Below are 14,536 nucleotides of genomic sequence, written 5' to 3'. Positions count from 1 at the left end.
AATAGCGGGCATCTAAAATTGGGCTTTATGGGTTTATCCCGTTTCTAACTCTGACTTCAATTTTTATACTGAGTCTGTTCATTTTGAATTGCTTTGCTGAGCAGCTGATGTTCAAATTCACTTTTAGCAGAATGAGAGAAGAGAGAAACTAGCCTAGAGAAGTCAAAAAGATTTCACGCAAAATGTTGAAAAGGCGGCAAAATGAGGTAAAGCGAAACATTTTTTTATTCGACGAAGTAAAAAAAAAAAAATAGGAGCGCTATAATAGCCGGCTGAGAAGATGAGGGCGGCTATTAATTATTAGTCTCCAAAACAGTTTGAGCTGAAACAGAGCTGAAAGGCTCTAAGAGCACTTAATGCCCGCTGGGCGCTACCTGTTTATCCCGTTTTTGAGGACGAAAAGTCAAAAGCGTCAGACAAAAAATCGGTCAAGCGAAAAATCGCATAAAAAGACCGACAGGACTAATATAATTGATACAAACTTCGTTTGAGAGCAATTAATAACTGCCAAAACCAAATTTTATAAACAATTAGAGTTTGGGAGTTCTCCATGCAGGGAATTGGGCCCATTCATTGATGTAAATTCAGCAATTAGTGAAATAATTACATGTAAAATTAAATTGTGCTGCTTTTAGTCAAATGCACCCATATAGCGCTTAAAAAGTTAATCGTCACCTGTTCTGTGAGATTCTGTCCACTCTGCCTATGGCTTGATGGATGGCTGCCGGGTTCAATACTGGCTCCACAATCACCACATGATTAGCCTCTATGATGTTAAGACCACTGCTGCTCGTCTTGTATGGCAACAACAGCACTGGGTACACATTGTCACGCTTGAATTTGTTCAACACACCCTTGAATATTGTTAATGTATAAACTACTTCAAAGTATTTTGCTTCAAGGCCAGTAATGCTTTAAGAAAGTTGTTCGTTGAGCGACTTAATGACCTCTGAGCGTTACGTGTTTATACTACCGTTAACTTCAGTCAAGCGGTCAGACAAAAAACCGATTAAGCAAAAAGTGCATGAAAAAGACCAACAGGACTGAAATAACTGCTGCACAATTGAGCAACTAAAAAAATTTTCAATCTCTTTAATTTTGGCTTTCAGTGTTTCCAACTCTAAGTAGTTGCATATTTAATATGAAGCAGAACTCCAATGCCCCAACTATATTGCATGCAATTCGTACAAAGTTCGGCGGATTAATCTGGGCGAAAAAATCGGATTACATCTGGGCTTCTTTGGGACATAGAAAAAAAAGAGGCAAGTATTTGTTCACCTGGAAAGCTCCACTTGATTTGTAGAGCAGAAAAGGAACTTCGTTCATTTCAAGAGCAGATGCTAGGATTGACAACACTTCGTTCCACTAAAAAGAAACCAGTCCAGTAATTAATTTATTGAATTCTGATACCAATTAAGGAAACAAACACTAACGCTGGAGAAGATGAGGAACTTTGCTTTGTCGTCTGATGCGAGAGTGTCTTTCACAGTACACACAATCTGGTGCGTCTTTGCCGATAAGTCTCCCTGTAACAAATGTTCTTTTTCTACATATCTTTGAGGAACTACAACACAAAAAACATTGGACTACTAACTGGCGAATTGTAGCAGCCACATCCATAATGCATCCAACGTATATTTTAAAAATAAAATGGCAACGTTTCATTCTCTTTATTTTCTTTCACTTTGCAATGCCCCCTTTTAAAACAGTACTAACAGTAGCAAAATACTTGCATTACTCTCAAGAGGGTAAAAAATATACGGTAGTGTTTACTATTTGAGGTCCACAATGTGAAATTTCACTTAATATGTTGCTGTTGGCCTTAATTATTTTGAAGATAGTAGTTTTCTAAAAAAAAAAAGGAGGTTGTTATTCGATTTTGTTTTCTTTCGTGCTTGTTTCAGTTATATGCTCTGTTAACTAGCAATGGCTGTTGTTTTTTGGTTTCACTTGGTAGACGCTCTTTTGACTATCAAAGGCTGGTCTTTAAATGAGGCTGATAGCCAGTTCCTGAGTTTGTTTAATTTTTTGGATTGTAAATCACGACTCGTCCTGTCTTTTTTTTAGAAAAAAAAATCTGTTGATACTTTTTCAGGTCAGTGAAAAGTCAAACTAAAGTGGAGATTTTAAACACACAGGAACAGTAGAGAGAGCGAAAAAGCGAGTAGGTATGAAGCGTTAATTTTTGCATGTATCAAGTGGAGTGAGAAAGTGGTATTTGAAAAAACTTTTGGTTTTCGAAAGCTATTTTTTTCAAGAGCGGCAACTTGACTGCTTTTCTCAGTGTTTCGTCTCTTGAGTGCTATTAATATGATACATATGTGTTTTAATGGCATCTATTTGCAACTGACTGAACTCAAGGACGTGCAGCTATTGCTTTTTTTCTAACTCTGACACAATTTGTTGCCACTAAAAAATTTTGAAAATTTGATTTTTGCCCTTTTTATTATTAACTAGCTCAAAACTTGGTATTCAAAACAACAGCATGTATGAAATGTATTTTATAACCGAACCTGATAAAACTAAATCACAAAATAGTAAGTTTCTAACAGACCGATACATCGGTATATTACAAATTCGAAAATTTCAAATAACAACATTCGGCAAATCCATAACATACATACATAGCATACATAACATACATATCCATAACATACATATTAACGTTTATCACTTTAATAACAACATTTTGCAAATCCATAACTAAGTTTATCACTTTATAGACTGCTTATCGTAAAACATAACAATCACAATTATAACATCATTTTTACACATGTAAATAATAACATGAAACTATCGCATGTATAAACATGCATCCTTCTATAGGAACAACTAGCAGCAGTACATCCATTAACAACTTATATGATACAATTCCCAAAGGAATTATAATTACCAAAGGAATTATTTGGAAGACTGAATATCAAGGTGTCGTATCAGGCGAACCTTTAAAAAATAAAGCGCGTAGACGGATAACTTACTAAATTTATCCAATGATTAAATAACCGTTAATGGGAATAAGGCAATTGGACATTTTTGCACATACCCATTTCAAACTATAAGCGAGATCTGTAACCTTTACTAAATTTACAGACACGAAAAACGCGAACAATAACAGTCAACTAATCGTAACAACTAACAAATCCAAAACCTGTAGAAGTATGACAAAACAATTCATCAGAATTAATTGCATCAGAATAACTCCTGATTTCGGGAGACATCAAAAGAAATAATACATGTTCATCTTCAGTAACAAAATTTAACATGCCCAAAACAGTCACATGTCACTAACAATTCTTGTTAATATCAACCACCTTTCGTTGACAAACTACCTAGCTACTCTCGATTTTTCCACCGAATTCCATATAACATTTCGAACAAATGATTTTATTTTTTTCTTTCCAACCGGAAGGGATACTACGTATAACAGAACAATTACAATACCTAACATGATTATCTAATATAGAGAAAAATTTTAAACATTAAACAACTAACATAAACAAATCAGGTAAGTCAGGTAAGTCGACAGACATCAGGAGCGCCTACGACATCAACACCGGGCCTACCCGAAAGGATCTATTGAATTTAATACATACGCAAATGTTTGGTCATTGGCTAATTTTTTCCCGCTGGTTTTTGCTAAGCTGCATTCCTAATGAGCACGAAAAATGTGCAGATCAAGAGCTTTAGCACGGTGGAGTAGGCTGCAAGTTTAAGTATCGTTAAATCATATGAAGATAGGAGCGGTGTTAACCGTTGCCCCAAGTGCGACTTACATTTAAAATAATAGATAGATAGATGAAAGGGAGAAAATGAAATTCAGAACGAATGAGTGAATATAGAACGAGGGAAGATATAGAAAACGATTAAAAGGAAACAGATGAAGAAGAGAAGAAAAAGTCATCCAAATCCAAGATTTTTTCCGCAGTACACTAAGCATCCTATTCCGCACCTACTCGAGCTTGAACCCATGCCCATCGCTTCACAGTCATAAGTCTAATCCCTTGCGCTAGCGACTCCTGTTGCTTTTGTCTATTGAATTGAATACTTACGCAAATGATTGGTCATTGGCTAATTTTTCCCCGCTGGTTTTCGCTAAGCTGCATTCTTAATGAGCACGAAAGATGTGCAGATCAAGAGCTTTAGCATGGTGGAGCAGGCTGCATCTTTAAAGGTCGTAAAAGCATTTGAAGATAGGAGCGCTGTTAACCATTGCGCTCAAGTGCGACTTACATTTAAAAAAATAGAAGATAGATAGACAGATGAAAGGGAGAGAATGCAATGCATGACGAATGAGTGAAAATAGAACGACAGGAAGATATATAAAAGGATTAAAAGGAAACAGATGAAGAACAGAACAGAAAGATATCCAAATCTAAGATTTTTACCGCAGTATACTAAGCATCTTTTTCCGCACCTACTCGGGCGTGAACACATGCCCATCGCTTCACAGTCATAGGTCTAATCCCTTGCGCTACCGACTCCTGTTAATTTTGTCTATTGAATTGAATACATACGCAAATGTTTGGTCACTGGCTAATTTTTTTCCCGCTGGTTTTTGCTAAGCTGCATTCTTAATGAGCACGAAAAATGTGCAGATCAAGAGCTTTAGCATGGTGGATTAAGCTGCGTCTTTAAAGGTCGTAAAAGCATGTGAAGATAGGAGCGCTGTTAACCATTGCGCTCAAGTGCGACTTACATTTAAAAAAAACAGATAGAGAAGATAGATAGACAGATTAAAGGGAGACAATGAAAATCAGAACGAATGAGTGAATATAGAACGACAGGAAGATATATAGAACGATTAAAAGGAAACAGATGAAGAACAGAACAAAAAGATATCCAAATCTAAAATTTTTACCGCAGTATACTAAGCATCCTTTTCCGCACCTACTCGGGCGTTAACAGATGCCCATCGCTTCACAGTCATAGGTCTAATCCCTTGCGCTACCGACTCCTGTTGCTTTTGTCTATTGAATTTAATACATACGCAAATGTTTGGTCATTGGCTAATTTTTTCCCGCTGGTTTTTGCTAAGCTGCATTCTTAATGAGCACGAAAAATGTGCAGATCAAGAGCTTTAGCACGGTGGAGTAGGCTGCAAGTTTAAGTATCGTTAAATCATATGAAGATAGGAGCGGTGTTAACCATTGCCCCAAGTGCGACTTACATTTAAAATAATAGATAGATAGATGAAAGGGAGAGAATGAAATGCATGACGAATGAGTGAATATAGAACGAGGGAAGATATAGAAAACGATTAAAAGGAAACAGATGAAGAAGAGAAGAAAAAGTCATCCAATTCCAAGATTTTTTCCGCAGTACACTAAGCATCCTATTCCGCACCTACTCGAGCTTGAACCCATGCCCATCGCTTCACAGTCATAAGTCTAATCCCTTGCGCTACCGACTCCTGTTGCTTTTGTCTATTGAATTGAATACTTACGCAAATGATTGGTCATTGGCTAATTTTTTCCCCGCTGGTTTTCGCTAAGCTGCATTCTTAATGAGCACGAAAGATGTGCAGATCAAGAGCTTTAGCATGGCGGAGCAGGCTGCATCTTTAAAGGTCGTAAAAGCATTTGAAGATAGGAGCGCTGTTAACCATTGCGCTCAAGTGCGACTTACATTTAAAAAAATAGAAGATAGATAGACAGATGAAAGGGAGAGAATGAAATGCATGACGAATGAGTGAATATAGAACGACAGGAAGATATAGAAAACGATTAAAAGGAAATAGATGAAGAAGAGAAAAAAATCCAAATCCAAGATTTTTTCCGCAGTAAACTAAGAATCCTATTCCGCACCTACTCGGGCTTGAACCCATGCCCATCGCTTCACAGTCATAGGTCTAATCCCTTGCGCTACCAACGCCTGTTGCTGTTGTCTATTCAACTGACATACGCAAAATTTTGGTCATTGGCTTTTTGTCTCGTTTGTTTTTGTTAGGCTGCATTCATAATGAGCAAAAGAACTTGTCCAGATCGGGAGCTTAGGCATGGTGGAGTAGGCTGCATGTTTAAAGGTCGTAAAAGCATGTGAAGATAGGAGCGCTGTTAACCATTGCGCTCAAGTGCGACTTACATTTAAAAAAATAGAAGATAGATAGACAGATGAAAGGGAGAGAATGAAATGCATGACGAATGAGTGGATATAGAACGAGAGAAGATATAGAAAACGATTAAAAGAAAACAAATGAAGAAGAGAAGAAAAAGATATCCAAATCAAAGATTTTTTCCGCAGTACACTAAGCATCTTTTCCGCACATACTCGGGCTTGAACCCCAGCCCATCGCTTCACAGTCATAGGTCTAATCCCTTGCGCTACCAACGCCTGTTGCTGTTGTCTATTCAACTGACATACGCAAAATTTTGATCATTGGCTTTTTGTCTCGTTTGTTTTTGTTAGGCTGCATTCATAATGAGCAAAAGAACTTGTCCAGATCGGGAGCTTAGGCATGGTGGAGTAGGCTGCATGTTTAAAGGTCGTAAAAGCATGTGAAGATAGGAGCGCTGTTAACCATTGCGCTCAAGTGCGACTTACATTTAAAATAATAGATTATTTTGTCTTACCTAGTATCATTATTGGCATTGTCAGTGCATACTAATGAACCAAAATGAACCTAATTAAATTATTTTGTCTTATCATCTAGTATCATTAATGGCAGTATCAGTGCATGCTAATGAGGCTAATTATGAACCTAATTGAGTTTATGGCTAGTGGGTTCCACGATCGTGACACTATTTGTTCTTAAAATATTTTTATGATGTTTGAGTTTTGAGAATTTTTGTTGTCTTATCATTTAATCTCATTAGGGGCAGGTCTCATAGGTTGCCAATATGAATTACTTAACCAAATTAATTGTTTCGGTTCAAAGCAAATTCTTTCTATGACTTCATTCTTTTCAAGAAATCTTTTCAAAGTTTTGAGGTTTACAAATTTTTATTACTCAATTTGCTCTCTTATCTCTTAATCTTTTTAATGACCTGTCACATCATATGCTAAGAATGACTAAATTAATTGAATTCGTCATTTCAGTTTTTCGCAGTTTTTGTCTTTGACTTATACGCTTTTCGTTTTCCAAAATGTTTTACTGAATTTCTGAGTTTTGTTAGTATTTGTTGTGCTAACTACGGTTTTATCACTTAATCCCATTGATGGCAGATACCTTCGGTTGCCAATGACTGAAAGCTGCATCGAACTAGTTGCTTGAGTTCATAGCAATTGTTTCCAAGACCTTGACGCCTGCCTTTCTGAAAAAGCTAATTTTTAGGTTTTGAGCGTTTTAGTTAGTCTTGCAGTCTTATCGCCTAGTCCGAAAAACAATATATTTGCATGGACCTTGATTGCGCGGTAAATTTAGTCAAAATAATTGCTTCAATTTATAGCCAACGTTTTTGTTCACTGAGATACCATGTTTTTGAAAGGTTTAAGTGAATTTGTGAATCTGCCCTTCATTTCTAGTTCTATCGCCTCCTTTTTCAGCCATAAAAACTGTATTTTAGAGCTGCTAAAAAGTATTTTATGACTTTAAAGTGTTAAGATATGCTGCGGGTAAAGGTTTTGGTTTGTAATTAGGCTTCGTTAGCTTGGCGCCACTGATTTTTGCCAATTTTCTTCAGTTTTTTTTCTGCTTTTGCTTCGTCTATCATTGCCTCCCATAAGGTTGCTGTATTTGTACTCATACTAAGAACGCAAACTGTCAATATTTTCTAAAGTTATTGTCATTTTCAAGGATTCATTTTCAAGGTTTAATTGTCAAAAAGTAAAACGAAAATTATCAAAAATATCAATAAAAATATCAATCAAAAAAATTATCAATAATTATCAAAAAGTAAAACGAAAATTTAAAAACTTAGCAGGACAAGCCTTGAATTAAAAACATAGGCGACGGATTGCGGAAAAATAGCCGCCGTTGACGCGCTTGATGCACATCGGGATTGAAACAGAAATTGGAAAAAAGAAGACAAACTGACCAAACTTTTTCAGTGTCAAAAAGTGTTCTTATCCGGCGTACAGTTTTGGTTTGATTCTAGAATTATATTTCATTCAGAATTCTAAAGTGAAAACTAATAAGCTTAATACCAATGTCAGCTAGCAAGCACTCTATTGAACTTTGAAAACCTTACTCTCAAAGACTTAATGACCGATCTTCATCGGTTTATCCCGTCTCTTTTGATTTTTCTCTTTTGACATTGACTGTATTCACTATCTTGCGTAATTCATTGACTGAATGGATTTAAAAACCATTCAGTTAAAACAGTGAGTAAGGTCAGTCAGGAGTTCTATTTGATTTGGAAAAAGATTTGGAAAATTTTGGAAAAAGAATTTTTCTATTTGATCTTTGCTCAGTTTTTGTTGCTGGTTTTGCTAATTATTTAGCCTTGTTGACAGTAGGTTCATGTTGCTATAAAAAATTAATGGTTGGGTCATTAATAAATTCATTTCTTTGGATTGTAAATAAAGACTTGTTCTGCTATGTTCTTATATTTTTTACAGAAAAATCAAAAACTCGATAAACCAAAAAAGCCAGGTCGTTAAGTCATTGCACATTTTTACATTAGGATATCGAAGTTCTTTACACCGATTACTTTATGGAATCAGCTTTCAACTTATTAGCCTTCAGTTTAAAAGCTAAATTCAGCATAATGGAGCAACCAAAATTTACTCTACCCAAAATTAGAACACTTTCCGAAACTTAAAAAAATCATGTCACTTTTTTTTCAATGTCTTAATCATTTTGTACCAAAGACGGTCAAATGACGCTAAATTTGGGCAACCTGCCGGTTATGATTTTGATTTCAAATATATTTTTATAACTGTTAACCGTAAATAAATTTTAAAAATTCAAACCTATACACAAGTTTAAAACGAAATAAAATTTAATGAAAACAGAAGACATAGCCGGCATATTGCCCGAAAACGGCTGTCATTGACCATCCTGCGGCACTATGGGTATTGAAACAATCAAAGATACAGACTGACAGAATTTTTTTGACGTGCCCAGAAATGCTATAACTTTTTTCGCAGTGTAAGTTAAATCCCACAACTATACTAAATTCGGCTTCTAAACTGGAGGCTAAAACACTAAAAACTGATATGATCAAGCAATAATCCTAATGAAAATTAATAACCTAATCTACAACGACACCATGACCCGGCTATATCCCGTTTCTATTATTTTTTGCTCTATATTGAAATATTAGAGCAAAATTAATAGAAACGGGATACGTATTCACTATATTGAAACATTCAATGAGTTGATGGATTTATATCCACTCAGTAGAAACAATGAGTGAGTGAGGTAAGTCAGAAATCAAACTAGAAAGTCCGGCCTTCTCTAAAACGAAAAACCTGATCAAAAAGTAAAACGAAAATTTAAAAACTTAGCAGGACAAGCCTTGAATTAAAAACATAGGCGACGGATTGCGGAAAAATAGCCGCCGTTGACGCGCTTGATGCACATCGGGATTGAAACAGAAATTGGAAAAAAGAAGACAAACTGACCAAACTTTTTCAGTGTCAAAAAGTGTTCTTATCCGGCGTACAGTTTTGGTTTGATTCTAGAATTATATTTCATTCAGAATTCTAAAGTGAAAACTAATAAGCTTAATACCAATGTCAGCTAGCAAGCACTCTATTGAACTTTGAAAACCTTACTCTCAAAGACTTAATGACCGATCTTCATCGGTTTATCCCGTCTCTTTTGATTTTTCTCTTTTGACATTGACTGTATTCACTATCTTGCGTAATTCATTGACTGAATGGATTTAAAAACCATTCAGTTAAAACAGTGAGTAAGGTCAGTCAGGAGTCAAACGTCAAAGTCGTGACCTATGTAAAACGAAAAACGTAATCAAAAGGTAAAGCGAACTAAAAAGAGCACCTAAATATTAGCCGTTTGAGAGGCTGACGGCGGCTATTAAACAAGTTTTAATTAGCAGGACGTCTTGTCAGCTACAGCAGAAGAAGAGCCTTCCATAGTCAAAAGAGCGTATACCAAATGAAACCAAAAACAACAGCCTTTCATAGTCCGCAGATCATATACTGATACAAAACCAAACGGAAATATCGAATAATTACCTCCCTTATTTCAAAACCATTATCTTCAAAGTAAAACAACAAGCATATTCTTTAAACGATATAACTAAGGAACTCAAATAGTAAACACCGCCTTTGTAGGACAGAATTGAGACAAAGTAAAATGAAAAGAGGTAAGAAATTTGGACCTGGTCGAAATCTTAAAAATTTCTATCATTGTCACATAAACAAGTAAACATAGCCGGCAGATTGCCGGAATAGCTGCGAAAGAATAGACTTGCGTGCTTTATGATAGAGATAGAAACAGATACAGATATAAGTTGAAAAAGTCATCGACGCCGCTCAAAAATTTATGTAAAACATAGCTGGCAGATTGCCAGAAAATAGCCGCAACAGTTTCGTAGATCTGCATTCTAAAAAAAACAGTAAAAAAAGACAGAACAAAAAATTTCGTCATTTTATTGAAGGCTGATATGTTATCTTTTGATTAAAAATCTGTATTAGTTTTTGCCGCCTCTATTAGCTGCTCTCAATTAACCTTCAATTAACCTTCAATTAACACACCCATTTGACCTTATCTCTTTGAATTAAAGTAAAGAAAAGTCACTTTCGAAGTGAGGAAGTCAATTTTGAGAGTGAGGTAGGTCAAGTGTTACCAATATTTTAATCACGCAAATGAACAAAAAAAACTCGCTCCACAAAGAGCGAAAATTGACGTCACGCACGCACTTCAGTTTAAATTGCATGAACGAATGAACAAAAAGCAGATTTGAAGTCGTTGTGACGTCATATGGTCGTAAAATCGCGACGACGAAATAAAAAAAACCCAGAGAAGGCCAATAGCCCCAGCTATCGCTGTGTGGCTATTAAAAAACTAAAAGATAAATTAATAAAGCTTGTTAAAATTCATTACGCAGAAGTCTTTTCATTAGGGACCATTTTACACAGAGCAGTTCCTTTGACCTTAAACTAATTCAAAATAAACTTAAATTTTAAAGTGCAAAAGTCATTTTATTGAGTGAGGTAAGTCACTTATGATCAAAATCTAATCACGCAAAAAACGTTTGCTAAGGAGAGCGGGAAATGACGTCACGCGCGCAAAAGCAGTTAGTAAGAGGAAGGAGTCATTCAAAAAAACTGACTTTTCAGCTTTGAGTGTGAACAAATGTAAAATGAAAGAGCGTCAGACGACGAAACAAAAAAACATAGGACAAGTCATGACGGACAATTCAAAGAATTTTGATTAAACAGAAAAGTAGACTTAGAACGGACTATGAATGGATTGGGAAAACCATTCAAAAAAATACGAGCCAAAAAATTGAAAAAAAAACATGCAAATCAAGGTGAAATTGCCGCATGTGAACAAAAAACCACTAGCGAGAAAGCAAATTTTTGTTCAAACATCGTTTTCTCACTCTACTTTAAATTTAGAGCGAAAAAATTTAACGCCGCAAAACCACTTGCTTTTCCGCTCCACTTCCTGTTTCGGCGTGACCAAAATGACTACTCCAATTTGACTTCAAAAATCATGAAAATGTTTGAACAGATCTTTAAAAAAAGACAGCGCCACAATACAATTCAAATTCTTTGAAATGTAAAAAATCCAAGAGCACCGCAATATAGCTCCGCTCAGCTTACAGCTTCGCAGCTATAATTAAATCAACAAAAAAATTAATTTAATTATAATTTAATTAAAAACATTGAATACTCATTCAAATGATAAATGGCTTCAATTAGGCCTCATCGGGTAGGCAATGGGATCTACCATTAGTTTACCTAAAATGCATAAACGAAAACTGAAAAACGGGCAAACCACAAAAAATACAGATAATTTTTGAAAACCATTAATGTCATAGTTGTTAAAACCGTTAGATATAGATATATATCCATCAAAAAGCTTCATTTACGTGTTAACACATAACCAAAGAGATCTGCCATTAATGATATTAAATGATATGACTGTAAACAAGAACTGTAAAACTAAAAAACATACCCGGCAGATTGCCGGAAAATAGCCGCCGTTGATTCCAATAAGCATGACTGGGATTGAAATAACAGATATTGAAAAAAAAAGATTTTCGTACAAAAACATTTTTTTAAGTCCGATTTATTTTGATGGCATTTCGTAGTTGAACATACTTCTGTTTCTTAGAGAGAGGCTACAGGGGCTACTATCAATAACAATAAGCATTAGAGAGAGGTAACTAATACTTATAGGACCGACGTTCAAATAGCGGGCATCTAAAATTGGGCTTTATGGGTTTATCCCGTTTCTATTTCTGACTTCAATTTTTTATACTGACTGTTCATTTTGAATTGCTTTGCTGAGCAACTGATGTTCAAAATCACTTTTAGCAGAATGAGAGAAGAGAGAAACTAGCCTAGAGAAGTCAAAAAGATTTCACGCAAAATGTTGAAAAGGCGGCAAAATGAGGTAAAGCGAAACATTTTTTTATTCGACGAAGTAAAAAAAAATAGGAGCGCTATAATAGCCGGCTGAGAAGATGAGGGCGGCTATTAAAAAACTGAAACACAGCCGACTAACGTCGGGCAGATTGCTCTCAAACGACCGGCGGTCAACCTATAAGAACCATTTTTCACAATATAAGTATAACTCTCCAAAACAGATTCTGTGAATCGCATACTTGGAAACTAGTGAGCTGAAAGTTTCTAAGAGAATGTAATGGCCGCTGGGCGTTAGCGTTTTAGAGGACGAGAAGTCAAATGGGTCAGACAAAAATCGGTCAAGCGAAAAATCGCATAAGAAAAACACCACAAGGACTAATATAATTGCTACAAACTTCGTTTGAGAGCATAATTTTTCAAAAACAATTTCTGTCTCGATCATTCCACTCGATAAAGAACTAAATCTAAGCTTCATCAGAGAGCTAATGAGCGCTGCAATTATTGACATCAAAAGATAGGTCAACAATGATAACTGAAAACCCCCAAAGCCAGAGAAATCGCCAAAAAGTTTGAAAACAAGTAAGTGTCAGAGTCGATAAAAATGTTCGATATGCAATAAAACCGGTAAGGAAATTCAACTAGGACTTACTAGAGTTCTTAAGAGACCGGTTATAAAGAGAATAAGCGAACAGACAACAAAAAGAACAATGAGAAGCACAACAAAGTCTATGAAACCAAAAGCTCTAAATTGAACAGCAAGCAATAAAAACGATCAAAACAAGCTGAAGATCATAAGATAAAAAGATATAGTGAAAGAAATTTGATTAAAATTAATCCATTTTCTCTAACAAAAAAAAACTTCAATCAAGAGTTTGAGTTTTCTCTTTCTCCCTGCTTTTGAATGTTGCTGAGCAGATTGACCTAAACACTTCTTTTCACGAGCGGCATTCAACTCTCTCCAAAACGCATCCTATAATATAGAAGTCACCGATTGAAAACAATAGATCAACACTCCCTTCGAGTCGTAAAAAGACAGCGCACTAACACAATTCAAATTCTTTGCATTGCAAAAAATGCGCGCCTATATAATAGCTTAGACTGATTCAAATGGAACGCACCTTTATTGCTCCAATGTCTGCTGCGTGTTCCTCAACCTGTTCTCCGAATTTTGCACTCTCAGAATCGGCGCTGCCAGTCTTTCCCATATCCTTCTCCGCGTGATCCAATGTCACGTAGCTAATACTCGAAATGGGAGCACACTTTCTACACATGGGACACTTGACCTTGCTCTTCTTAGGGGTCATGAGAGCAAGAGGGGAGATGTGAGAGGAGAGACTGGAAGAGGAAGAGGCAGCGGAAGAGTAGTTTGGGTCATCCAGCAGGAGTGAGAGACACTTCAGACAGAAACTGTGCCCACAGGCAAACACAGCCCACTAAAAAGGATTAGCGCATGCCTGGTTCCTAGTTTTCATATCAACATTGAATTCTGCCCCTGCGTTCGAATGCGTCTTCTCTAATGATGTACAGATTAATTTCATTACTTTCGACTGTATTACAAATTTTAAATTTTATTTCAACTTACAGAATGTTACAGAATTAAATATTTTTTATTTATTTTGAAGCTTACGTGATTGCTGTTATTCAACATGTTGGGGGGTCTAAGAAGACGTAAATCGTTATTCATTAATTCATCATTATTCATTAACGTGCAGCCCTAACGTATTATAACATTAAACCAACTGGAATCGTCAAATTTGCGCATTTTTTCCTTCTCGTGTTCTTTCTTCTTTCCAAGTATGGCCGAGCTCCTCGTATGTAGAATTTATTAAGGGTCGCAAAACCAAGAGGAGCAAAAACCTTATCGGAGAGATGGCGTTGCGTCGTCATCGAAACTCATTCCGATTTTGCTCATTTTCAAAATTAGTAGAACTTGTGGTCATGCCATAAAGTAGCAGATAAGAACCACAGCTGTGAAGCTCTCCTATCCTTTTGCTATTTATTGCAAAATCGCTTCCAATTTGGTTTTCTTAAAATATATTAAAAGTTTGGTGACCACTTTTTCCTCTAAAAGAAAGTATTTTGAAAAGACGTT

General features: G+C 35.9%; 1 protein-coding gene across 1 annotated transcript in view; it reads right to left on the bottom strand.

Annotated features, from left to right (window-relative positions):
- The window catches only part of LOC142342868 (E3 ubiquitin-protein ligase SHPRH-like), a 127,517-nt gene that overhangs the window by 22,865 nt on the left and 90,116 nt on the right, over positions 1 to 14,536 (bottom strand). The window contains exons 15-18 of the mRNA XM_075394502.1: positions 13,563 to 13,877; positions 1,434 to 1,526; positions 1,279 to 1,365; positions 676 to 854 (exon numbers count right to left, since the gene is read on the bottom strand). Of these exons, the coding sequence (XP_075250617.1) occupies positions 676 to 854; positions 1,279 to 1,365; positions 1,434 to 1,526; positions 13,563 to 13,877 (674 nt within the window). The remainder of the gene's footprint in view (positions 1 to 675; positions 855 to 1,278; positions 1,366 to 1,433; positions 1,527 to 13,562; positions 13,878 to 14,536) is intronic.

The sequence above is a fragment of the Convolutriloba macropyga genome, chromosome 7, assembly GCF_964194025.1.
Source record: "Convolutriloba macropyga chromosome 7, txConMacr16.3, whole genome shotgun sequence".
Lineage (NCBI taxonomy): Eukaryota > Metazoa > Xenacoelomorpha > Acoela > Convolutidae > Convolutriloba > Convolutriloba macropyga.
Note: the sequence above shows the minus strand (reverse complement) of the source record. Positions and strands in the feature narration are given on the sequence as shown.